This window comes from Drosophila mauritiana, chromosome 3L (genome assembly GCF_004382145.1).
Source record: "Drosophila mauritiana strain mau12 chromosome 3L, ASM438214v1, whole genome shotgun sequence".
Lineage (NCBI taxonomy): Eukaryota > Metazoa > Arthropoda > Insecta > Diptera > Drosophilidae > Drosophila > Drosophila mauritiana.
The window spans coordinates 12,021,554-12,046,934 of NC_046669.1; the positions used below are offsets into that span (position 1 = coordinate 12,021,554).

At 41.4% G+C, this 25,381-nt stretch overlaps 1 protein-coding gene across 5 annotated transcripts; it reads right to left on the reverse strand.

Annotated features, from left to right (window-relative positions):
- Window positions 1–851: 851 nt before the first annotated feature.
- On the reverse strand, window positions 852–23,902 carry LOC117141856 (solute carrier family 12 member 2). Of its 5 annotated transcripts, none has more exons than XM_033305532.1 (19): window positions 23,800–23,902; window positions 11,459–11,959; window positions 8,761–8,940; window positions 8,334–8,448; window positions 6,640–6,898; window positions 6,309–6,562; window positions 6,137–6,251; window positions 5,934–6,076; window positions 5,709–5,874; window positions 5,494–5,636; window positions 5,323–5,432; window positions 5,017–5,152; window positions 4,144–4,954; window positions 3,923–3,982; window positions 3,426–3,473; window positions 2,708–2,808; window positions 2,410–2,639; window positions 1,561–1,796; window positions 852–1,440 (listed from the first exon to the last, which is right to left on the reverse strand). In XM_033305532.1, exons 2-19 carry the CDS (start codon window positions 11,731–11,733, stop codon window positions 1,196–1,198), a joined length of 3,627 nt encoding a protein of 1,208 aa, XP_033161423.1. In that variant the 5' UTR covers window positions 11,734–11,959; window positions 23,800–23,902; the 3' UTR covers window positions 852–1,195. The 5 variants fall into 5 exon arrangements, with proteins under 5 accessions (XP_033161423.1, XP_033161424.1, XP_033161425.1 ...); XM_033305533.1 differs by lacking the exon at window positions 23,800–23,902 and adding an exon at window positions 23,191–23,422; XM_033305534.1 differs by lacking the exon at window positions 3,426–3,473.
- Window positions 23,903–25,381: the final 1,479 nt, after the last annotated feature.

Below are 25,381 nucleotides of genomic sequence, written 5' to 3' on the forward strand. Positions count from 1 at the left end.
TGTGTTATTACGCGTATCCTCGTATGAACAACTTGGTTACAACCAAAAAAAAAAACAAGTTATCAAAATGCCTTTCAGGCGTTTCCACAGCAACGTATGTGTAGCTGCTTTTTTGGGTACAACTATAAGAAGACGAACTTTGTTTGTTTGGGAGTTTCAGACAAACTACCAATTTGTATCTAAAAGAAGTAGCTAAAGGGAATTTTTTCTAACTAATTGAACCTATGTAAGGTATTCCTTTTTCAATTAGTGCTAGTTCTTTGAACAAAATTATTTTTATTTATGGAACTCAAGAATTATATATATAAACGGTTCTACAACTTTAATTATAGCCTAGGAAACATCAACCAGGTTTAAAAAACTCAAGTGAAGGTAATATATTTAGAGTCTAATAATTTACATTGGTTATTTTCAAGCAAGGCTAGGATATTAAAATAATTTCTATGACTTCACTTAAATCCTTTAGCCAAGGATTCTACTATAGTCCTCTAGAGATGTTTATCTTAAGACTCATGTGGCCTCATCCAACCTCATGGAACTCAAACATGTTGCAACAATTCGGAGTTGAACAGAAAAACCCTACTTCTATGTGAACTATGAAAAGACAGACACGTAAATTGACAACATGAAGGTTGACAATGATTTGATGGATTTGAGAAATAACGAGGGGATTTTGCGGTTTCATAGAATATATGTAATTTAAACCTTCATCTCCGCATTTACATATGTAGAATGTATGCAAAGAAGTATTTTCTTTTATAACCATAGTCTTAATAATTACCAATATAATTTCTTTCGACTATAAGTCAACGTATAGTCAAACCAATTTATGTTTCCCAAATAAAACGCTATTTTAAAAATTATTAGCACTGCATTTAAATATGAATTTAACTCGACTTCTAGAACAGTATTTATATTGACGACGCAGAGATGGACCGGTGAAGGCATCCATCCACACTTGTGATGGACCAACTGATGATGATTCCTGATCCCTCTGCTGATGCCAGTGCCTCTGTGCGTTTTGTGGGGTGTCCCTAAATTTATGTACATGGGTGGTACTTCTAAGAGATAAAATACTCGTTCGCCTAACGATAACGGTGAGTTTGAGTGTCTGTAGGTGTAAGTAGAATACAATAGATCCGATCCGATACGATTCGATCCAATCCAATCCGACTGGCAGGACCCGCGGGTCCTTCTACGAGTAGAAGGTCAGCACACTCGTCTGATTGCCGCGCACGAAAAGGAAGGGCGGCATGTCACGACTCAGACTCTCCAGCCAGGCCATGTAGAGCGGTGCGGAGACGATGTTCTTCCGGGGCATCGGCAGGGTCATCACCACCAGGTCCGACTTGGTCGACTGCTCCCGCAGGTATTCCCGCAGCCGCAGGTACCGATTCGTCTTGTCCTGCACCGCCAGCAGATCATCGTCGGTTATGAGGGCTGAAAGAGTCAAATGTAGTGGCAATGTCAATATACTCTTCCTTGATTCAAAAATTGTATAAATATATATATATATAGTTTGATTTTCCTATAGGATATTATTATCCTATGTGAACTTACCATCGTCCTCGTTGAGAGTTGCCCTGCTGCTGGTGCCATTCTCGCCATCCTTTTCGGTGACAACAAAGTCCTTAATCAGCTCATTGAAGAACTGCGTGGATGTCTCCTGGGGCTTCTTCGTTATATCCGGTATCAGTGTCAAATCGGAGTAATCGATCCGGAACTTTGACAGCAAACTGGCCATTGAGCGCTGTTCGAACTCCAATTCCGAATTTTTGTTAGCCAGCGCGTAAACTCTACGGGTGGACAATTGCAAAATTACCGCATTGATTTGAAATACATATTTGGCTTTGTGGATTTTTCGAAAAACCACATCATAATTAACAGCCCTATAAGGCTTAATTAATTCCGACAACTGCGATGTTTACGTTTGAATTTGTTTCGAACTGGAAACAAATTGATTTAATATCTTTAAAGAACATCCTCTCGAAGTTAAGCAGTTTATGAAAATATCAGCATGTTGTATTTACTGAATTTAACTTTAAAACGCATCACCTAGAAATTATGCAACTTATACAACTCGTTTTTCAAAGGAAACTGATATTTCGGTGCAGCAAATAAATATGAACAACATTGCACGAGGCAAAAAATATGTTTACTAGTGAAAAAACATGTGTAAATAAGTGTGAAAATGAACAAAAGTAAAAAGCATATAAACATGAGAAACGGGTAACACCACACTGTCGAAAAAATACATAGTATAAAAACAGAAAAGTTGCCTTAAGCGTGTGCTCTTTTTGATAATCAGGATATCTGCTCTCCAAGGAAGAGAGCACATGGCTGAAAATCCCCGGGTGCAAATTACTTGCCCGTTAGCTAGCATTTCGCGGTAATTCGCAATATACCCACCTCAATTTGCAGGATTGCCAGGTGCGCCGCGTACTGATGATGTAGGGCAGCAGGAGAGTGAGTCCTCCGTCGTCGTACAACCACCAGACATCGATGACGGCGTGGCTGCGTTTTCTCGTGAATTGGGTAAGGTCCGCCAGGACCTCCTTGGGCAGCTCAGCGCCACCAGGACCCTTGTAAAGGGAAGCCGGATCATCGTGCTTTAGCTTGGACTTGCGCAACGAATTGCTCTGCAATGGTGATCGAAAGTCAATCGAATTGAATGCAATTGCTAATTAAAGGACTGTTCAGCAATTACCACAAGATTGGTCGACTTGGATTGGTCGAGTGGATCCGGCATGCCGGAAACATCCTTGGATTGATTGCCCGCAATGAAGGACAGGTCACTCGTGCTGGAGGCTGAATGCGAAAAATGAAGTTGGATTGTAGAAAAAGTAACAAACTACAGGCAAACAAAAAATCTTGGCAAAACAGCAACATCATTTCGTCATTCGGGACATGCAGAGACAACAAACAATGCAGCAGAAATTCAGCAGATTTCCCATTTTCCGGCGTATATATACGTATGTAGATATATATTCAAAACATACAGCAGTCCCTTTGGGCCAAATAGGGTGAGATTCCAACAGCGAGGAGAGGAGCGTGTGTCCGGCAGGACATTGTGCGAATTTAAAATTCAAATTTACAAGCATTGCTTTAATTTTCGGATCCAAAAAGGTTTCCAACATGCACAGATGTCGAACCGCCGCCAAAGGGGAGGCCGGAAAAGCTGGGATGAGCTCGGTGTTAGTTTGGCTATAAAATTTCGTTAATTCGCTGGAAAAGTTTATGGCTTGATTGCGGAGCAAGGCCACATGCTGCAGCTGACATGCGTGATAGTGATTGTTGGTGCGCCATAATGTGGTGGCTTGGCAGCCCATTCGTATTCATATTTACCTACTCAGCCTACAACAACTTCACATTCCATTCAAGGCTCTATGCTATCACACGCAATCTTAGCAAAAACAAAACTTCACCTGCACCTGGCCACGAGCGCATTCTCCGCAGGCCCTGCTTGAATCGCACTGCGGCTCCCCAGAGGATACGAAATTCGATGATACGAAAATACCAATTTAATTGCGAAGGATAATTGGTTGGGATTCCGACTTGCCGCTCGACAAGTGGGTAGGGTGGACCTGCGTATTGCTTTATGTATTCGGTCCTACCAAATTCACATTATAAAAAGCTGCTTACGGGTCGTATGATTAATATTTCGGTATGTTATACATTGTGTTGTCGCAATATTAATTTAAATAAACAACTAAATTAAAATTTGAGTATATATAGTGCACAATTATTTAAAGATATTCTCAAAAGAGGTACTTAAGCTTGAAAATAGTTCTTTGCATATTAATTTTCAATAACAAGGGGATTTTAAAATATTGTCACTGGAGACAACAGAGCAAATCCGTCTTTGTAACAGCAGGTCCACCCTAATGTTAACCTTTACAATTTCACCGCGCATGCTACTCACATTTGACTATCTTCAGGCTGTTCTGCTCGCTGTGGACCAACTGGTTGCGGTTTCGGTCTTCTACGTGTTTGCAATTGTGGTGCAGAAGGTGCAATTGAGTGGGGTGGTGCGATTTCAAGGGGGTAAAGAGAGAGAGACATGCGGAATATAATCGAAAGATATAAGTTAATTAAAAAATATCATATAGCCCATCTCGTTCCAAGTGGATTCCTGTCCCTTACCTTGCGATACATTTCTGCTGAGGGAGTCAATGCTGCCACTCAAACCGTTCCTGACACTACTGTCCACCGCCTGCAGATCCCCGGAACTCTCGTTCGGCTGCAGGGTTCTCGGCACATCCGATATGGTCTTCCAACCATCCTGCGAGCCCAGCACCTGAGAACAGTCCAGACCCTGGGGCACACGCAAAATGGCCACGGATAGGTACATGTCCAGTGCCTTGTGCATCACATTGAAGTACTGATCCAGCTCCTTGTGATCGCACGTCTGCCAGTCAGTCTTGTAGCCCATCAGGATGATGTTCGGCTTAAGTTTTCCAATACCAGTTGCTTGCATCAGAGCCCGAGTGCCCGACTCAAAGTCCTCACCATCCACCAGGGCATAGAAGCCCTTAACGCGATGCTTCCGGAACCAATTGGCTGCTCTTTCCTGCAGATATGTCCGATACTTCTGCGAGCTGGAACCTTTCAGAACGTGACCACAGACAAGCAGAGATAAATTCTTGGTTAGCATGTAAGCCAAGTCGACGAGCACCGGCCGAGTGTTGGGCAAACCGGAAAGAACCAGGATCTGTGGCCGGTAGTTCTTCACGTGCTCCTCCACATTGTTCAGCTGCTGCACCGACATCAGGGCGTTCTTGTACGTCTGAGCCTGGGTGGTGGAGCCCCAGTTGACATCCGGTTTCCGGTAGGCCACAATTAAGTACAGAGCCAGCACGGCGGCAAAGGTGATGAGTGCAGTGGCCCACGAGATGAGGAACATGACGGCCACACAGAGAATGGCGCCCAACAGGCTCAGCCACATATTGTAATACTAAGTTGATTGCGATTCAAAGTTAGCATCTACTGCCGGAGGACTTAAATCAATTTGCTCACCTTAAAGGTCGGTCGCCAGCCCACTGGCTTGGCCAGACTGGCATGGAAGGTACTGAAGTTGATCAACATGTAGGCGGCCAGGAAGAAGTTCGATATGAGCGGGGCAATCAGGTTCAGTTCGCCAATCAAAATGAAGCTAGAGGGTCAGAGGTGAAAAGTGCTTAGTCCTTTATGGTTTATACCAATTTAATATGGCCTTTTTCAACATTAAGGTAAATGGATTATGATGGCCATTGGCCACTATATGACATTACTTGCCTATACTTATAAATAAATTTAGCTTCTTATTTAAAGAAATCTACTTACGCACAGGCGATGATGAAAGTTAACACATAGCCACGAACTGGCTCATTATTCTTGCCATAACCCTTGGCAAACCACACAATCTTCGGATACAGCTCATCCTTGCACAGAGCCTGTGAATAAGAATATACTTATTAGACATTTGACCTCGATACGGCAAATGGTTTATCCCACCTGGAAGACCTTCGGAGCAGACACCAAACTGGCCAATGCCGAGGATAAGGTGGCAGCATAGCAACCGGCGTAAATCAGCGGGCCAAATGCGGATACCAACTCAATTACTTGAAATGAGTTTTGCAAGCCGTAATTGCATTCACCTGGTTGGTTACGAAACAGTTGCAGTTTAAATTATGTTTTCATATAACAATCTCTGAAAATCGATTCGTTACCAGGCTGACAGTCGAGGAATGCAAAGGAGCCGTTGACGACATCTGTAAGATTCCCCGTGGCATCACGAGCCACTGTGGCACCACACTGGAGTACCATAATCAGATAGGTTCCGGTGGTGATGACGATGGCCAGGATCGTGCCTTTTGGAATGGATTTTTGTGGGTCCTAGTATTTAAAATATTTTCATTTATTTTGTAAACATCTTATTTAGTTCCAAAGATTACCTTCAGATCGCCCGAGATATTGGCTCCAGCTAAGATGCCCGTTGCGGCAGGGAAGAATATAGCAAACACTGAGAAAAAATCGTGTTGAATGCCTCCCTTTTCCGGGCGATAGTCCGCAAAAAGGTTGTTCTTAAACAAAGTGGCTATGCAAAAATATAGTATGTTATTACTCTATGCAATTGTATACATCTCTGCCCACTCACCATTATATCCCAAAAATCCCTTGGCCATTTCCGCATCGCTCTTCGGTCCGATAAAGCTGCCAATAACAAAGTCTCCAATGGCCACCAGCAGGATGATAAGCAGTCCGATTTGCGCCTGGTTAACCGGAATAGAATTAGGTTCATAAATATATTGCATATTACGCATACGCACCTTGGCCTCCCACTCCATGCCGACGACCACAATGATGAGGAGCAGCAGTATGGTAATGCAACCAATGATGCGCACATCCTGAACGCCACCATCTATGATTTCCCAGCCAAAGGTCGTCATCATGGCCAACATGGACTCGCAGAAGCCGACCACATACATGGCACACGCCACCGCATTCGCCAGGGAGAATATCAAACCGATGGATCCGCCGAACTCCGGCCCCAGAGACCGGGATATCATATAGTATGTGCCACCTAGGCGAAAGCGTCGAAACCACTTAGAGCCGTTTAAAAGGCGGCCACCTGGGTAGGGTGTGGGTGTAGGTACTCACCCCCTTTGATGACACCATTAGTGCTTATCGCCGACATCGACAAGGCCGTGATGGTCGTGACAGCAGTCGTTGTCAGAATTAATACGAATCCCTCGATGACTCCCGCCTGACCCACCACCCAGCTGAGACGCAGGAACAGCATCACGCCCCAGATGTTCAGCAGGCAGCGGACGAGCACACCTTTGATCCAGCCGAATTTCAGGACCCCATTCAGGATGCCCGACTCCGGGTCCTGATTACGTGTCAAGCTGTGCGTGTTCTAAGTTTGAATACAGAGAGCGAAAAATGTGTTGATATCTGATATCTATTTTGCATGCTAAAATCATGAACCTAAGCTACCTCTTCATGGCTTGTACATATTTCATTTCAACATAATATATTGTTGTAAAAATTATTCCAAAATTATTTTGATATATTTCTTTCTCTGTGTTCGTGGGTGTAAAGTGCAAAGGGTAGAGTGTTCTTGAGAAAATTTCAATAAAGCTGTCTAGTGTTGATAAATGATTTGGCAAACAACGTGAAGTTGGAGGTTGGGGTAAATATGTTTAAATTCTTGGTAATTTTCGGGCCAGGGAGGCACATGGAAATTTTTAAGGGACCTAAAAGAAATCCCGCTGAAAATAGATGACTTCAGCCACGGGGAATTCTGGGCAGCCGTCATTGCCGCATTCAACCATTATTAATAGATTAATCATACGCCCCCGAAACCGCAGCACCCGTTGCGCCAATTGATCTTGTCTTCAACCTTTGCACTTTTTAACGAGACCCCATCTTAATTGCTTATTATTACAAGATGCCCCAGTGGCATTGAGCACGTTCTTTTTTATAGTTATACTTAATTACTAAGACTTGCTCATCAACCCATTCATGTGGACTCCAGCTAACACGAAAAGAGCTTGCCACATGGCATGTGATATTGTGCAGCGCATCGCATCAATTTCTCAATGGACCTTCGGATGCAGCTCGTAGCAATTTAACTTTTCATTTCTTATTGACAATCATTTGCCCAGTCAATTGTGAGGCAAAAACACAAGCAATTAGTCTGAAAAGTGTGGAAATCAATTAGTGCCAATTGATGGCTATGGATCTTTGGGATCTATTGAAAACTTTTTGAAATGATTCACAGCAAAAGCAAGGGCTTAGAAGTCAAATGAAAAGTCAATGGACTTGTCAGATTTAATAGCCGCACAGTCCAATTTAATCGGTTAAGTCTGCCAAAGTTATGCTATTTTCGGTATAAATTTCGGGACCGCACGAATTGCATTCGACAAGCAATTTCCCAGGGATTTCCCAGCCTGCAGTGCCAACGACCGAGCAATTTGACTCCTGGCGGCACTCGCAGTCACGCTTATGTGCCTGCGCAAAAATGAAATTGGGAAATGGGAAATGCCAAGTGCCAAATGGCTTTCTGGCTTTTTGGATCAGACGGGCCGTCTATTTGCCGTCGATTTGACACTGCCGGATCCGGGTCAATTCCCCCGTAAAGGGTATTGAATTTACATTTTTTTCCCAATTTTTTCGCGGGGGTGTATGAGCGTAAATTTCAATTTGTCTTTCCCTGCGACTCGTAAAGCATTTATGGGTCCTGTGAATTTGTTATTTGTGGTGTTCGGGTCTGCAGCATCTTTACGGCTTGCGCGTTATTTGTCATTTAGTTAACCCCATCCGAAAGGAAAGCGGAAAGTGGAACTCACCTTGCCCACCAGCGTGGCGTTGTGCAGCTCGTCGAGCGTTGGACGGTAGGCCGCCTGGATGGACATCATGTTGCGGTAGTTGTCCAGGCGGGGTAACGCCTCTCTGGTGAAATGCCTGTGGAGAGGAGTCGGGTTTTAATTGGGAAGGTTCGACGGCGAAGCAGAGAATACACAGAGAAAAATAATCACAAGCAAGCCTATCGAGAAAAACATTTCAAGTTATTTTGTTACTTACAGCATCATGTATTAGGTATTTTTATATGAATATACAAATTTGCAAACAAAATATAGACAGCTTGACATTAGGTAGTAGGTAGTTTTTGAGTTAAACTTTTGATTAATTATTTAATAATTTTAATATTTGCAATGCCAATAATTCTAGCTTATTTTTATCTGTGTAACAAGGTTGGGAGCAATGCAAACTGACCGGAAACTTTTACCATATTTTGTGTCGTACTCGTTGTCCAGCAGCTCGCGCTCCTCCTGCGAGTCATTGGACTCATCGGACTCCTCATTTTGGGGGTCCACCTGGAAGCGGGTCGTCGTCTGCAGATCCTTGAACCTTGACGGTTTATCCTTGTCGCGGAAACTGCTTTTGATTGATTGCCTAGGAATGAGCGACAAAGATACGATATTAGAAGGCTCATTAATTTTACGTTACATCTCCTTCCCAGCTCAGTCCATCGTTGCCCCCGGTTACCACTTTAATTGGGAGTTGAGCACAAAAGTTCGGGATTAGATTTAAAAGCCCATTCGCCCAGTGAACATGGATTCAATTTGAAACTCCGCTGCAAATAACTTTCATTATCAGCCAATTCAGTTCGACGAAATTAAATTGAATTTATTTCGATTTAGTTCGTTCCAGCCCCCCAATCCAAGGCCTGCACTTTCTGATTGCCGCCCATTGTGTGATTTTGTGTGCCCCAGATGATTCCTGCCAGTCTGTGAGCGAGCAGACGGCCCCAGGACACGCCCACGCGCCTAGTAGGACGTTCAACCCCGATCCTCCCGCCCCCCGCAACCGATTATGCGCTGCATGGACGCGCGTCTGACACTCTGACATCCTGGCACCCTAGTGGTTGCACCCGTTAATCGAATCGAGCTGAAGTACCCATGTTTTCTACGCTGGTATGTACCAAAACTTTGATAAACTTTCAATGAGCAACAGCGAAGTTAAGACTCTTTAAATTATGTGAGCTGCAAAGGAGCAATAATGTTTAAAAACATGTTTTGCGCATCGCAATGCAAATTACGATTTTCAGGAAATGCAATAAAATAAGAAAGTAAAACGCAAGCAACACAAGTATAACATGAAAATATTAAAATGAAAATGCTGTAAAATGTATCTTGTAAGCTTTAAGTTTAGAGGCAATTAAATTAATGGATAATAAATTCAATATATCACAGGTAAATTAAGTGCTTCAGCGAATTTTATGTTTCAATTATGTGCAATTGCAGAGCACTTTACAAATATTCAGTTAAATTACTAAGTAAAGTTTACAATCAGTAGATTTTTGAAGGATGCCCAATAGTCAAATGAATAAGTATCCTCTAGTCGAGTTAGCAGTTCCGCTGGCGCCTTCAAATTTACCAAACGTCTTTGCTCTATGGCCTCTAGATATTTATATGATATATGCTCCATTGTCGGAGAAAATATTTATGAGTGGCTTGTCTGCTGGGCTTTAAGGATTGCCTGGCAGCCGCGAACGTGAAAAGCACTCAGAATGATGATCCAGTCGATTGTTCTCAATGAGATTGATTTAATTTGCGCAGCGGTTGGAGGTGAGGAAGCCCAGAAAATATCAGGAATTAATTATCAATCTGGGACGGTGAAAGCAGGCGATTAAAACTCGAGAAGACCCTTAAGTAAGATTATCATTAATTTATGCAGGAACTCGCTGCTGCCAATTTGAGCCGATTAAGAGGCATTTTTTTATGAGAAAACGCTGTGCTTGTAGTGGAAATTCAGTTGCCCTGGCTTTTGCCGCGCTCCTTGAAGGCTGTGGGCTATGAAATTTTCATAAGCCTCATTACAATAACTTGGTTGGCTTTTTTATAATGTTACTGCTGCGACATATCGAAACAAACATTTTATAGTTGGCAAAGTGCAGACAAAGGACTTGTGCCAGCCAATTCCCCGTCGAAATTCCCAGGACTATGCAAATTGGCTGTCCACGGTGCGGATGGGGAATACGAGCGTAAATGATGGTTATTACTTTAGTCTGTGATTGGTGGTATTGTTTGATTTCTGCAGGCGATTGTTGAACCTTTCGCCCGTCGAGTGTTGAACCTGTCTCAGGTCGCCAACTTTGTGCTGTGTGATAGATGAGAATGGTCGAATTCGAGATATTCTCAGGGAGTTCTGTAGAATTTAATCAATTTTGAGTGATTGCACTCGAATCTGATGGACTGAAAATTACAGCTGCAGCAAATGTGGCGTGAATGATTAAGAGGCATCTTGTTCAGCTGGTATATGGCTAGCTAATTTAGATACCAGTTCCTTGGGCTCCTCATATCGATTCAATCTGCATTTTCGGCCATATTGTACCCAAATGGTATTCACGTTGGTTCCTCCCTGTTAACTCGGTAATTGATTCAAAGGTCCTTCCTGACGCAGCGATAATTCTCGAGCTGCTTGTCAACATTCCTTGTGGAATCATTGGGGCTCAGGATCTTTTGTAACCGGATGGAACCAGGGCGGAATTTTAACGCCATAATTAAGCGAGGACAAAATACAGGAGGCGACAAAAGCAATCCTTGTTTGATGAAACACTAAACAATTACCAGAAAATGAAAAATTCAAGAAATTTACATTCTGCACTAGACAAAGAAAAAGGTCGAATAGGACGGAACCCTAACAGCCGCAACCGTTCTAAGCCCCAAGTACACTTGGAAAATAAAGTGAAAATAAAATTAAAAAATATCAAATTTCAATTTTTGACTTTTTACAAATACCAATTTAGAAGCAGATCTAGAAAATATAATTTTTGTACATATATTAAATGCTTTTTTCTTTTTGGTAATATCTTTAGAGATGCTTTTCTTAAAATATCTTTAATGCTCTAATTTCTTGGCGTGCTGTCTCCCCTGCCCTTTGACCCCTGACCCACACCCAACTGACTCACCTCTGCTGCCTGGGCTGCCGTTGGTTGAGCATTTGTGTCGCATCGAATGTGTCGTCCTCGAGCAGCTCGCCCTCGGCGTTTGTGAGTCGGCGGTAGACCTCGTGCGGCCCATCCTCCCCAGTTCCTGCTCCTGCTCCAGCTCCCGCTCCTGATCCGGATCCTGGGCCATCCGCTCCCTGCGACTTACGACTGTTGCCGTTGACCGGGTTCACTTGAAACCTGTTGGGGGGCCGGTCGGCCGCTGAGCCCAACTCGAAGGAGATTGTGTCCGACATTGGGGCGTCTGTTTTTGTTTTTGTTTGTTTGGCCGGTGCTTTTTGGGGTCCTCGCCCCGGGAAGATTTCGCCGAGTGCTTATGCGGTTTCCGTGTGCGGGTCGCAACTTTCAGACCCATCCACTGTGGCTAATTGTGTATGTGTATGTATGGGTATCCCTTCGCCGGAAAATCAGGACATCCGTCGCTGATGATTAAAGTGGCACTCGGTCAGCGCTTAAAGATGCCTAAAAAAAGAGGAGAAAAAAAGGAAACCCATAAATCAAGATGAAGTGAAATAGCATCAAAAAGATTCGAATTCGCTGAATCAGTAAGTGTGCCACAAACGAAAATATTTCTCCTCATAGAAAAACACACTCGATTATGCATTGGGATACTTGGGGCTGCTCTGGCGACCCATGCATACACAATTAAACATAGTTTTGTAATCCCAGTCGTGGTGTCCTTTTTTCTGCTGCTGCTTTTGTTGTTAAGGACACTGAAATGACAACCTTTTCTTGTTATCGCCGACAACAACGAAAATACAACACCGCAAGCGTGTCTCATAAGTTGTCTGAAGTTCGTGGCGTCTGCCCTGACCAGATGACGAGAATCCCACAACCCTTTTGGTTGGCCTTTTGGGAAAAACAGCTGAATGTTTATTTTTCCACATCGATGTTTGAATATACTGCCATACAGAATAAATACACAGGAGTATTTGCTTGAAAACCCAAACAAACCATCAATCAATCGGAAGTTCAAATTACGCAAAAATCAATTTTATCCGTAATTAAACCAGTGTGTATTGAAACAACTGTCTTTTTGAATGTTAAGAGCCAATAATTGGAATAAATTTGTTAAATTTAAAAGTTACCTTAAAATATCACTGGCTAATAAGCTGCACAGAGTGGACACAGATTTGGCACAAGTGATTTATTTCATTTAGACTACCAGAAAATATTGAATTACACTACTTGATTTGAACTCTGAAATGATATCAGACCATCGAAATACATCAATCAAGCAAACCCGTTTCCATTGACATGATGATATAGGAGGTATTTGAATTTAAAAGTTCATCAATATAGAAGTGCCCCGATTTGATTACCTGTATCCAAGTGGCACATATCGACTTGGCATATATATGGCATATATCGACTTTCACCAACAACCAAGTGTCACATATGTGTGACGAAATGCGAGAAAGCCGCGCTGGCATTCCCGTGCGGTAATAAAAGACCTCCACTCGAAACGATTAAGGCGGCACAATGCAGCCGACGACTAAAAATAGCAGCAACTCAAATTGATGCAAATTAATCATGATTAGTCGGCCGATGTGAATGCCAGGTGGAAAGAATGCGCCATGGGAATCCCTTTTTATACACCTGGCGCCACCTATGGGGTAAATGGAGAAAGCGCCAAGCGGAAACGGAAGGCTAACTGGAAAGGGGTAAGCGGAAACGGAAGTGACAAAGAAGTTGCGTGTACCAGCGGCCATTTGTCACAGGTTTTGCATGCCATGACAGCATGTGCCATGTTTTATAGGTCAAGTTGAGAGCGACAAGTGCGAAAGGCAAACAAAGGCGGACAATTACCATAACAGAATGGCCAATCCAATCCAATAGCACAATGGAATGGAACTCAAACAGAGGCGCCGAAAGAGACCGAGATAGACTGCGAGAAAGAGATTGCAAAACGCTGGCTAATTACGCCAATTACGACATTTTACACAAATTGTGGGAACTTTGCTCAGCTGGGCTGGGCTTCGCAGAATTTGCACGAATTTATTTCAGGCAATTAAGCTCTTAATTCAATGAACCCGCTCCCAGTCCCATTTCCATTCCATCCTGGGCAGGTGCATCGAAACTTCTGGCCAGCTTATCAGCGTGAGACACAAAGGACAGCTCTTCTTCAACCCCTTGACCCTTGACCCTCTCCAAACACATCCAACACCCCCAGCAGTTGGCAGTGGGGCAGGAAAATGCTGCATAGTTAAAAGTTTCCCAGGCGACAGCTTGAATTCGACAGAAGGCGAACAACTTGAGGTCCCCTGATAAACAGACGTAAAAGTTGGAGTCCAAAATAATCATGAGTAATTTCTGTGGAAAAAATTAAAAATCATTTAGATATTATTCATATAGTTTGTAATTTCTACGAAACTTCGAAATTCTTTAACAAAACGAAAGAAGTATTTATACTTTATGAAAAGTTTCTTTTTAAGCAAGAAATTTTTTTTTAAGAAACAAATGTTGTTGATGTAAGAGCACCTTAAGATTTCAAATGATGCAATCATTTTACAACAAAGAGTTTAATAGGTCACATTTATTTTTCTCGCTATGTATAAAGTTAGAGCCACTTTTCAACGACATTCGGCTGATTTATGACCCCATCTCTGATTAATTGGCCATTTGTGGGGCTGGGAGCTGCCGAGCTCCCGAAAATGAAGCGTTTAGCAAGCTTTTGGCCATGAATCTGGCAACAAAAAAGGAGAAGCACTGGCGGACTGGCTGTAAAAAACATATCAGAATAATAATTGTTGACAGTGCCACCGTCATTGGGGACCCAGTTGTGATTGCCACTGCGGTTCCCTCTTGTTTGTAAATTTTATTTGAAGCGGCGCCCACTTTGCTTTTCATTACTCAATTCCACGCCCGTTCGCCATTCAATTGCCACAATAAAATACGATTTTTACAACGTCAGTGGTATTTGGCAACAATTGCATATAAAGCTTGGCTCTGCCCCAGAGCTATTTATACAATCGAATTAAATGCTTAGATTTAATGGCACTTTTTGAGTTCCAAGGGATGCAGAGTTCTCAACTCTTTGACGGCATCAGCTGAAAAGTTAAAGCCTTCAAGGATATAACTTCGTAGACGAGCAAGTGAAGCTTTTAGGTAGAACAGAGGAAGAATCCATGGTCAGAGGTCATTAAATCACAAGTGCCCGGGAATTTTATTATTTTATTGTACGACCTCAATTACAAGATGCTCGAGGCAGCAAAAAGCAATGGCCGTAAAAGACTGGCTGGTCCGGAGGAGCCAAGTAGGATCTGATGACGGGACATCACATGTCACGTGTTAGTCACCATTGCCCCCGATATTGATATCAATCGTTTTTATGCGCTTCCCCACCTCCACTACATAATCCCAAGCGGCAATCAGTGATGTGGCACGCACAAAAAAAACACAAACTTTCAGACTGACCGATGTCGGTAGTATCCGTTCATCAGTGGATGACAGGAGGTCATCTGGGCAGAGCTATATACATGCATACATACGTATATACCTATTTCCCAGATAGGCATCAAAGCGGATTAACAAACCAAGACCAAGAAGCTGGGACAGAAGTTGGCGGGGGAAAAGCGGAAAAACGGAAAAGCCGGAGCAACAAAGTGTCAAAAGCACACAGCAGAAGTTGAGCAAGTCAAGCGTGCTGATCCGCATTGTATTACATTATTTTACGCCCACCGAAATGGCCAAATAAACTAGCAACTAGCCAGCAAGAAATGGAAGAAAAAAAGCCAAAGCGAAAGTCAAAGCCAAATAAAACAAGAAAAACTAAGCAGAGTGTAGAGGAAAAATGCGAAAAAAATGCAAAGTAGCTGGGGGCAGGGAGAATGCGGATGTGGATGTGCCAGGGACAAAGGGACCAAAAGCGGAACGGAATCCCGCTTTAAGCCAAAAAATGCAAACTGTTTGGTAATAAACAAGAAAAACGGAAGTCATTTTGGCAATCGGGCTAATTCTTTTGGCCCACATTTCATGTCTCTGAACAAAGGGTTGTTGGATTTGTTGCGTTGCTGGGGAATTTTTACCCCGAGCTCCAACCGCTTAAGCGATTAAGGAGCTATGCGACTGACAGGCATTGGGGCCTTAGCTTCCATGTTGTCAGTCCTGAGAAATGAGGCAACATCACTACTCCCTCCACCCACTCATTCCAGATCCTTTCCTGCTCCTGGATCCACGCACAATTTAATGGCATCTCTGGGAAAGAAAAACATGCTCGGCGTGAACTGCATACCCATGTGGACATAAATCCTTGCAGGAAAGGGCCACACATTCGTGAAAGCAGAAGGAAGTCCCCTCGATGGAAAACCCAGACAACGTTACTTTTATTAATTCAGATTTTTCATCGGCAAGTATTCCTCTTTGTGCCACTAAATGTATGATACTTATACTCTGATTGAATATCTAAGATTTCAAGTGAAATCAGTTCATTAAGTTCGATACTAAGTCATTAGCCATCATCGAAAAATACGCAAAATCTGCTATTGATTTACCGCATTATCTAATTAACATTTTACAATACTTATGCTCATTCTGATTTTGATTCTCTAATTAACATTCTAAACATTAAGTGATTCATTATCTGGCAATGAATTTGTTTTGTTTGCATATGTTGTTAACTTAAAGTGCGTGCAATGCTTAAACTTGACACAATTTCCCCAAAAGCAGTTTTCCATAAACGAAAAGTAATTTAACTATTTTCGCAATCAATTATTTATATTTGGCTAGTCTACATATCACCTTAATCGTGTTTTTCATTTGCTCAAAACAAATTGCTATCCTTTCCAATAGATTTGGAGCAAATAAAGAAATTTTGATTGACTTGTAAGCTAAGGGTAATAGTTTCCTTCAGCTATTTATTTATTCATCATTCATCTTCATAAAAGCTTACATTTTGTTTTTCGTAACTATTTTTAGATTTTAGAGCACCCATAAAGCTTAACTTGTAAGCCATCAGAAAGATACAAAATATGCATTCTTCCAGTTTCCATTTTTTTTTGTCAATTAACTTGAAATAATTAATTAAGTTTGAATTAAAATTGATTTTTTGTTCTAAAGTTTCACGCTTTTAAATTAAAAGTTTGACTGCATGAATTTTTTTTGTGTTTTATAATGACCTCCACTTAAACAAAACGCTAAGTAATAAAACATTTAATAGCTGGTAAAAAAAAACCTGTGACTGCCGTTCTCAGAAAAAGTCATATTAAAATGCAATAAAATCTTAATGGCATGCCTTTCTCCAAAAAACAACTATTTATTTAGCCTCAATTATTTTATTACTTTCGTAAAAATTAAATAAAAAACATTGATGGTGCATGTAAGTACATAAAAAAGTTATTTTTAACAATTATTTTCATGTAAAGTGCTGATTTTTTGCCGATTTGTAAACGATGCACTTTTTTCCCGGACTATTTTCATGTCGTTACATATTTTTGTAAAATATGCAACAAACATGAATGCACTTTAAATATTGTTCGGAATTCTGGATCAGATCGAAATCTGGCACATTTCCATGGCCACTGGAGCCAGTTGTTGAAGTTAGGACAGCATAGTGACGTGCTCACATAAATAAGCAGACGGCGAGTGGCAAGTGAAATGCTTTAAATAAATAAGTAGAGTAACGAAAGCAGCCACCCAAGTTTGCGGCTCAGGAAAAGCGTGAAACAATAAAATGTTACAAGTTCTCTGGGGCACCGGGGTTTGACCTCTCCCAATGCGAAAAACCGGATCCGTGGCCCAAGGAAAAAGTTGGACATTTGTGAGTGTGCGGCACACTTGCTTATTTATATCATATGGTTTTTCGGTTATAAATTTCAAATGAAAATAACCATAAATAATATTTCGCGGTCTTTACGGCCCAAACAGAAGCCCCCTTTTTTTTTGAGAGAGGGTCGGTACTTGTAAGTGGGCATGGAAGTGGGTTAAGAAACTGAGGGTTCTGTGTTTCTAAGGGGACAACCGACGACTTTTTATGATTTAAAGTCGTAAAGTGCGGGGAGCCAGCAAGTATTTACGACTCGGAAATGGAAATATCATGCCATTTGGTAAGTACACCCCACCCAGCTGACTTTGGATTCGACGCCCAAAAAAAGATGCGAGTTGGGGAAGTCCACTGTTTTTATTTCGCCTCATTTGTGGCGGCATAAATTAAGTGCAAAGGCCCACTGACTAAACAGCAGAGGAACGTACAAATCACACGCCTGCAGGGGAAAAAACAAAAGCTGCCGAATCGAAATAAAGGTTAATAAAAATATATTGCAATTTCTCCGGCTTGTGGGTTATTCATACTTATAAACATACTGTGTATGTTGTAGTATGTCCGAGACGAGGAGGAAACTTGGTACGAAGTGAAGAATGCTAATAAACGCTTTTTCGCAGAAAAAATACTTTAACATGAGCTGATTGAAATTTCAGCGAAAAGAGTCGTTAAATAACCTGTTAAATAACCAAGTTAAGTAATTCGAAACACCAATAAGTAATTCCCAAAACACACAATTATTTTAAACAAGTCGGTTTGGTTAATTCTTGATACTTTCGCATCATGTTTAAATAAAAAGTAAAAATTAACATAAATACAACCAGTTTTGGAAATCAGGCATTATTTGAAAATGTAATATATTCCCATAAAAATTAATATATTATCGCAATAATATAGCATTCCTGGTAATATTGTAGGTTTTCAATGAAATATACGATGCCCAAGACAGCAAATAGTTGCGAATATATTACACAGCCTTCCTACTCTCGTCTACACACATAACTTGAATTGTTTAACTGGCAGATGAACTGGGGAAATTCGAATGTACATAATGTATATGATATACTGCGATTCCGCTGAGGCAGCGAAAACGATCTGATATGGAGGTCCAAAATCGTGCTGATTGCTCAGTTTTTTTTTTACCCGCCAACAACTTATTAAAGTAAGCACCTGCTGCAAGGCTGGAAAGCTAGACGATATGGCATTTATTATATGGCATACTGAATCGTAAAGCCGAGCGGCGTCCCATATGAATACGAGTGCGAGTATAGTCTATAGCCTTAACCGCAGCTTAATGACTCTGGTTAAGTGTGCAATAAAAATGGATATGGGTCATGTGGCATGTGCCAGTGGCTGCACCTTAAAGTATCGTATCAATTCCTGGCTGCCAGCCAGTCCATGTCGGAATCACATGACACCAGCACAGACACCTACACTTCATGGAATGAAGTCAAAACCATGTGCGATATATACAAATTGTGAATTATGCATGTTGGCATTACATCAACCCGTTCATCTTTGTTCTGAATTGAGGCACGTACTGCAAGGATTGCAGCTCTACTCTACCAGCAGAGTATGCCCATAGTTGATAGTGTTATTGTAACTTAATTGTAATTTAATTAGAATGTGTGTGCCGCCTTACGAAGATTTTATTTAAGCCCAGTGATGCGAGAACACTACGCCACTAAATAAGCCTGGCTAACACACCTTTGGCAATTGCTAACTTGTGCTTAATGGAGAACTTCGACTTTGGGATTTCTCGTGAAGGCACGAAATCAAAGTGGCCTTTGGGTCATTTGCACGTTCTTGCTATTTACATTGATTGGATGGATAGTAAATCCCTTGGCAGCATAACTTTGCCTGCCAATTAGCCAGCAACTAAGCCGCAACTAATCAGCAACTTGCGCAGTGCCCAAAAACCCGTCTAAATTTCAGGTTTGCCATGCAAATCGAAATGAGCAAACACTGGCAGTTAATATGCAAGTTAAACAAAATATTGATTGTTGGTCGACGGGTTCCCAGAAATTTCCAAAGCGAACCCAGTTAGAAATACAATAAATAGAAACATTCACACGGCCAAAAATTAGTGAATATTTCCAGGAAGACTAAATCTACTTGAGCTTCGAGTGGAGCCCTCGGGAATCCCACAGAAATTCTGGGGGAGGGATAAGCCCATATAATGCTCATAATTTCACAGGTCATTGCACGAATTGTTAGAACCGGCGTCAGGATGATTCAGTAACTTTTGTTAAGAGTAACCTACACTATTCGGGACTCTCACCGTATATGCCAAATAATACTATATACATATAGCAGTGGGGGCACAAAGCGAAATATGATAAATACGAGCCCAACAGATATGTCTGTGAAAATTCAAGTTTGTGGCCCTCGAAAACCAATAAGAACGTGAAAGCAAAACGGAGAACCCAAAACCATTTACCTGGCCAATTGGCCATGGCTTTTTGTTCTTCACTGTTCTCAGTTTGGGCCTGTTCTTTGCGGTTCTGGCCAAACAAACCGATTGTTTCTTCCCCGACTCGCAGCTGGAATTTAAATATATTTCGGACGGAACCCATTCGGATTTTAACCCATTTAGTGGACGGCCAGCAGGCAACATCAAAGCCAAACTGGCTCTAATCTAAAATAATAATAATATAATGCTAATGCACACGGGGTATTTCTGTACTGCTGGCAGGATGGCTAATTCCTATTAATTGTGCGCGTGTTCAACTTATGAATTACATTCCGCGGAATGGAAGATGGACTGGGCATCACATCACTTTGATTCGCGGATTTCTTACGCAAAAGTACACATCTCGCTGGACGCTGGACACACGCCCACGGAATCGCTATCTCGGCATGAATCGCTCCGTCAATTGCCGTAAATCTCCATTAAATCGCTGCAAAGACAAAAAGGCGAAAGGTGAAAATTGTCAACGCGGTGGCTACTTGGCAACTTGGCGACTTGGCGACTGCACCGCAACTCGGGAATTTCGTGACTTGGCGCTGTGATTTGCATAATTTTCAACCATAGCCCAGGCAGCCCATCATTCTCATTCTTATTCTCAGTCGCATACACATACACATACCTAATCCCGTTCCCATTCACATTTCCATTTCCATTTCCGCCGTGGACTGCAATTTCTCAGAGCACTGAGACAAATTCCAGGAAGCCCCATAGATACATAAAACAATCGAAAAGATACTAATACTTTCAATTTAATGTTTTACGTCTCTGAAAGTAAGTTGTGAGAAGCTAGGAATATGAAAACAAAAGATTCTATGGTAGCGCACAATAAATGTACAGATACTTTCTTTGTATCTTCAAGACATTTTCTTTGTTTTCTAGTACGCAGTTTTTTATCTTGAACATGCTCATCGAGTATTCATTTTCGCAAGAGTGCTCGTATATTTTCGATATATAATATATAGTCTTCATCGTGTGCTTGGGCAATCGAGTTTGTTTATAAATTCTTATTTAAGTTTATATGTGAATACCTTATGGATGAAATATTGATTGAATTGATGAAAGAAGTCTAGAAGCAAGAGTTCTTATTTAAGAAGATAGCTCAAAGTGGCAATAGAACAAGTGCCTCTTTTGAGTTTTTTTTATTGTTTTACATAAATTTTGAAATATTTTTTTTTAATTTCCATTATATATTCCATTCTTTTGAGTGCCTCGCGTCAGTCTATTCACCAAATGGCAGCGGTGCACTTTCTGGTCGACCGCCTTTGTCAAGGTTCGCAAGGTCAATGATTTATTAGTTTATTTGTTCGCCATTGCGTTGCGTTCTGTTGTGATCTCCGGTTCGTTGTCCGTCCATCTATCTGTCTGTCTGTCTGACTTTCTCCGGACTTTTTGCCACTGGGTGCGACGTGCTGGAGCCGAGTGCCTATTGTCCATGGCTGACAGGCAAAGCTTGGGGATCAGGCGGCTTTGGCGCCAGTTGAGCCGCAAATCCGACGACCCCCAGCCGCTCCACCGCAGTCAGCCTCAAAAGTCGGTCGAGAATCATTAGGGGGAGCAGTGACAATTTGAGTTGCATTTCCATTAGCCGGTCGGTGTGTCAATGGCTTGGCAAATGGACAAGTTAATCGAGGCATGTGCTCGGTTCACATATGTATGCACTGCGACAGCTCAAACCAGCTAAGCTCCATGGCATCCAGTTCATTTTCAACATCTAAACATCTAAGTAGCTATACTCGAAGATGTGCCACGACCTTCAAATGCCACCCCATAAAGAATGTCGATCGATGATCGGTCTTTCGGGGTGGAAGGAGTGCAACCCCAGGATCTGGGTTTCTGTTGCCAGGCGCACTTGAAGCCAGTTATATGCAGCTGCATTTAGTTTCTACAGGGTTCTTTTTTCCTTGAGTCGGTTCAAAAGTTATGCAATCCTATAGAAGAACATATTTCCATCAACATTTAACAAATTTGAATACAAATTAACCTCATATTTTGAAAACCCCTCAAATGAATATTTGATTCTGTTTGTCCAGGAAAATGTCGAGTTTCATGGTCATTTCATTTTGATTAACTATTAAATATTTAAAAATGTAATTTTCCAACTTCAAAGCCAAGGCTTTAAAATAAATTAAATTTATGGATTTTTTAAAGAAGATCCATTTTATTGTTATTGGCCTTATCAATTAAAAATAATTTATTATCTTTGATGGATTCTTTTTTGCTTGATTACAGTTTGCCAGCTTATAATCGTAAACCATTGGAGTGTTGCTCACTTTCATGCAGTTTTTAGAGCAATTATAATTGAAATTCTTTTTCAAATTAAAATGGATTTGAAAAACCACTTGAAAGGCAATGATTACTTATGTGAAAAAATTATGGAAATTATGAACATTTTTTGCAAGCACTTCAAGTTTAATGCTGTGGAATTTACATGGCACTTCACAAACAGAAAGTGGCCAAACTCAAATAAATATTTAACTACTTTGAATATGAATTAATAAATTTATCATAAATAATTAATATATCAGTAGCGACATTGACATAATATGGGAAATGATTCACAATAACCATTTTTTAGCAATTTTAAGAGGAAAAGTATTTTAGAAATGTATAAATTAAAGAAATATGATTCCTCTTCTGCTGCTTTATGAATTCCTGACAGTTTTTAGATATAAAGTGACGTAGCTTTGAAATAGCATATGCTAGCAACTACAGATATGCAACCAGATATGCGAGTGCACCGCAGCAAATGACAACTGACCGCAATCCTGAACGCTGAATGATTCTAGTGTAGCGTCTTCCAGATTGTCGTCATAGAATTTCAAGAAGACAGACAAATGCACCGGTAAATTTATTACCCCATTTAGTGGCACAGATAAATGGAGATGAACTGGAGAGCACTTGCCAAAGATAGACGAGACCGGACCCGGAAAAACTGGTAAACTGGCTTTCAAGTTCAAGTTCATGGCAATCGCGCGCAAAGAGGCTGAAAAAATGGATACTTGGAAAGCATATCTGAGATATTTTTAACTCGAGAGTTCAAAAAGTAGCCTATTGAAACAATGGAACCCTTTTTGTTAAGGGCTTTTAAATGAAATTCACCGCCGCTGGGCATGTGAGGTTTATTAATTTACTGCAGGGTGCATGTATACAAAGATATCCAGCTTAGCTCACTCGTGCATAAGTACATATTTATGTACAAATTTATGAACATATGTATATACAAAGCCAACACAGCTGGCCAAACGGAAATTTATTAAATACGATTTGGCTTTGCAAACTCACTGAAACGCACTAAATTAATATCCAACTGGCAGGCAGGTAATTGATAAGTTTTTTCTATGAACTTCGAATTTGCAGCAATTAATGTAAAAATTCTCACTGCACTTTGCTAAATATTACATATATTTACCCGCAAGAGTGCAATTCGAAAACGGAGTGTGGGAATGCGAAGAAAACAAAACTCACTTATGGGTATGACAAATAATTATTTTATTATCTGCGCTGCCTTGAGCTTGCAATCCATGAGCACGAACTGGGGAGCACTTGAGATACGGCTGATATCCAAATGCGAGCCACAAGCCACCCACTTAAAATTCCCCAAAAGCACTTTTGCACCGAAACAACAACAAATTGTGTTTGTTCAGAAGGGCACTTGATTGGCTTTCACACACACACACACACACACTTCTTCAGATGGGCTTATTGCATACACAATATGAAATTTAAACGATGTTTCGCTTTCTTGCACTGCAAAACGCTTTTTCGAACCAATTAATTGTGTTCCAGTAGGATGAGCAGCAGTCTACGATGGGCTCACTAGGCGGTACAGCAGATACGGTACAAAGCTCTGCTTTGTAGCTGACAGATACTTAGATACTTTTGTATCTTTTGGGAATATTGTAATATGTTTCAGCCTTGCTGATACTCAAACGTTCAGATTCTATTGCAGCTTGCACGCTTTTATCTTTCAGATACTTGTGGTATCTTGCAGATACTTGAACACTTCAACACTTGCCTCTAAAAGGGGCGCGTTTTCGAAAATAAACATCCAGCACCGAAAATAAACGATCTTACTTCGAGTTCAAAACGTGGCAGCTGATCCGACAAACGATTCCGATTCCGATTCCGATGAGGAGCTATGGCTATAGCTATCCAAACGCACGTGCAGAGAGTCGACGACTGACTGAGGCAAACTCGGGTGGCGATCGCCACAAAATATCAGAAGCGATTGCGGCGAATTCGGTTCGCGTTCGCTCGAGTGCGGCGAACAAACAAATGTGCCTCGCGAGGCACCAAACCAACCGACAGCATAACGAGCTATATGGTATATAGGGGAGATATATAAGCTATATATGTACACATATAGGGAGATCGAACGAACCCAAGTTGCCCAAATGTGCGGCATAAAAATTCCATTTCACACACGCGCGCGCAACTGAAGTTGTGTTGAGTGAGTTTGGCTTCCATGGCCATGGCTTGGTTTCTGTGAGATTCAGATAGCTGACTCGGGGTTACCTTGGTGGTGGCTTTTGCACCCCTACGAGTGTTAGAAACATCCGTATCCGAAACTGCATGCCATCTGAATGAGTTGAAATATGACTCAGGCCAGCGAGTTGTTTGTTTGCATTTCGATACGCTGCAGCCGGTGAAAATTCAAGTTAATCACCGTTAGAAAAATAATTAGTACAGTTTTAGAAGGGTTGCACACAAAATGTTTAATACAATACTTCTTAAACTTCCTCTTATACTTTCCATTAAGGTGCTTATATATATTTATTATATAAATATTACACCTTTCATAATTTTAAAGGTTTTGATATTCCTAAATAGCCAAGAAACATTAAACTGCCTTGAATCACTTTCGAATCTCAACTTGGAGAAGAGAAAAGTGCCTATTGAACGAAAGACTCAAAAAGTAATTTTTCAAAAATGACAGTTTCTTCTCCGCCGCAACTTATTTCAAATATTTACCAGCTGCTGGCAAACACAAGTGACAGATATGACTTTTTCCACAGCTTCGCTTAGGTGGCGATGAAGGGGCGCAAATATTTTGCCAAGGAACCCGCTGACAATTGGGGGATTCCCAAAAGGTAGGCAGCAATCAGAACCGGTTTCTTGGTCAAGTGCATGCAATGCAAATATTTGGACGCAATGAACACCAACTGTGCCCCATAGGTTTTCATTAGCCGGCGAGAGCCCAGTCATATCGAGTGCCTCCCATAATTGGGAGCTCGCTATCTACCGTTTCGAATGTTTTTATCAGAGATAAGGGGCGACTCCGGATACCGTCGAACATACACAAATATCTGGGAATTTGGCCGACAAACCGCCAAGTGGGCAAATGTAACTCTGCTGGGACCTTGGCTGCGTATCACAAAAACCATTGGCCCACTTTATTGATTTTGTGGTGCAAAGCAAACGCCATTTGAAAAAGTTCAAAAATATCTACAAATATATAAGTGCTCTAGAATCCTATCGAAAGTTTAAAAAGTTGTGTCATACAGCAATGCGCCCAATTTTGGTTTACAAACCATTATGAGCAAAAAAAACAATTCTTTGCCCATAAAGAAGTAATTAATTTTCAAGGAGTCGGCGATAGCAATGCAATTAGCTTGGAAATCGTGTATCTATGCACCCCTTTCCGTATCATTTTCAA

What these genes read in the sequence shown, in the direction of transcription:
- LOC117141856 (XM_033305532.1), bottom strand. Translation starts at nt 11,733, where the DNA reads ATGTCGGACACAATCTCCTTCGAGTTGGGCTCAGCGGCCGACCGGCCC. An exon ending in CGGCAGCCCAGGCAGCAGAG is followed by an intron (nt 8,941 to 11,458) that starts GTGAGTCAGTTG and finishes GCTCATTCCTAG; the next exon opens with GCAATCAATCAAAAGCAGTT. An exon ending in CAGCAGAAATGTATCGCAAG is followed by an intron (nt 3,983 to 4,143) that starts GTAAGGGACAGG and finishes GCAAACACGTAG; the next exon opens with AAGACCGAAACCGCAACCAG.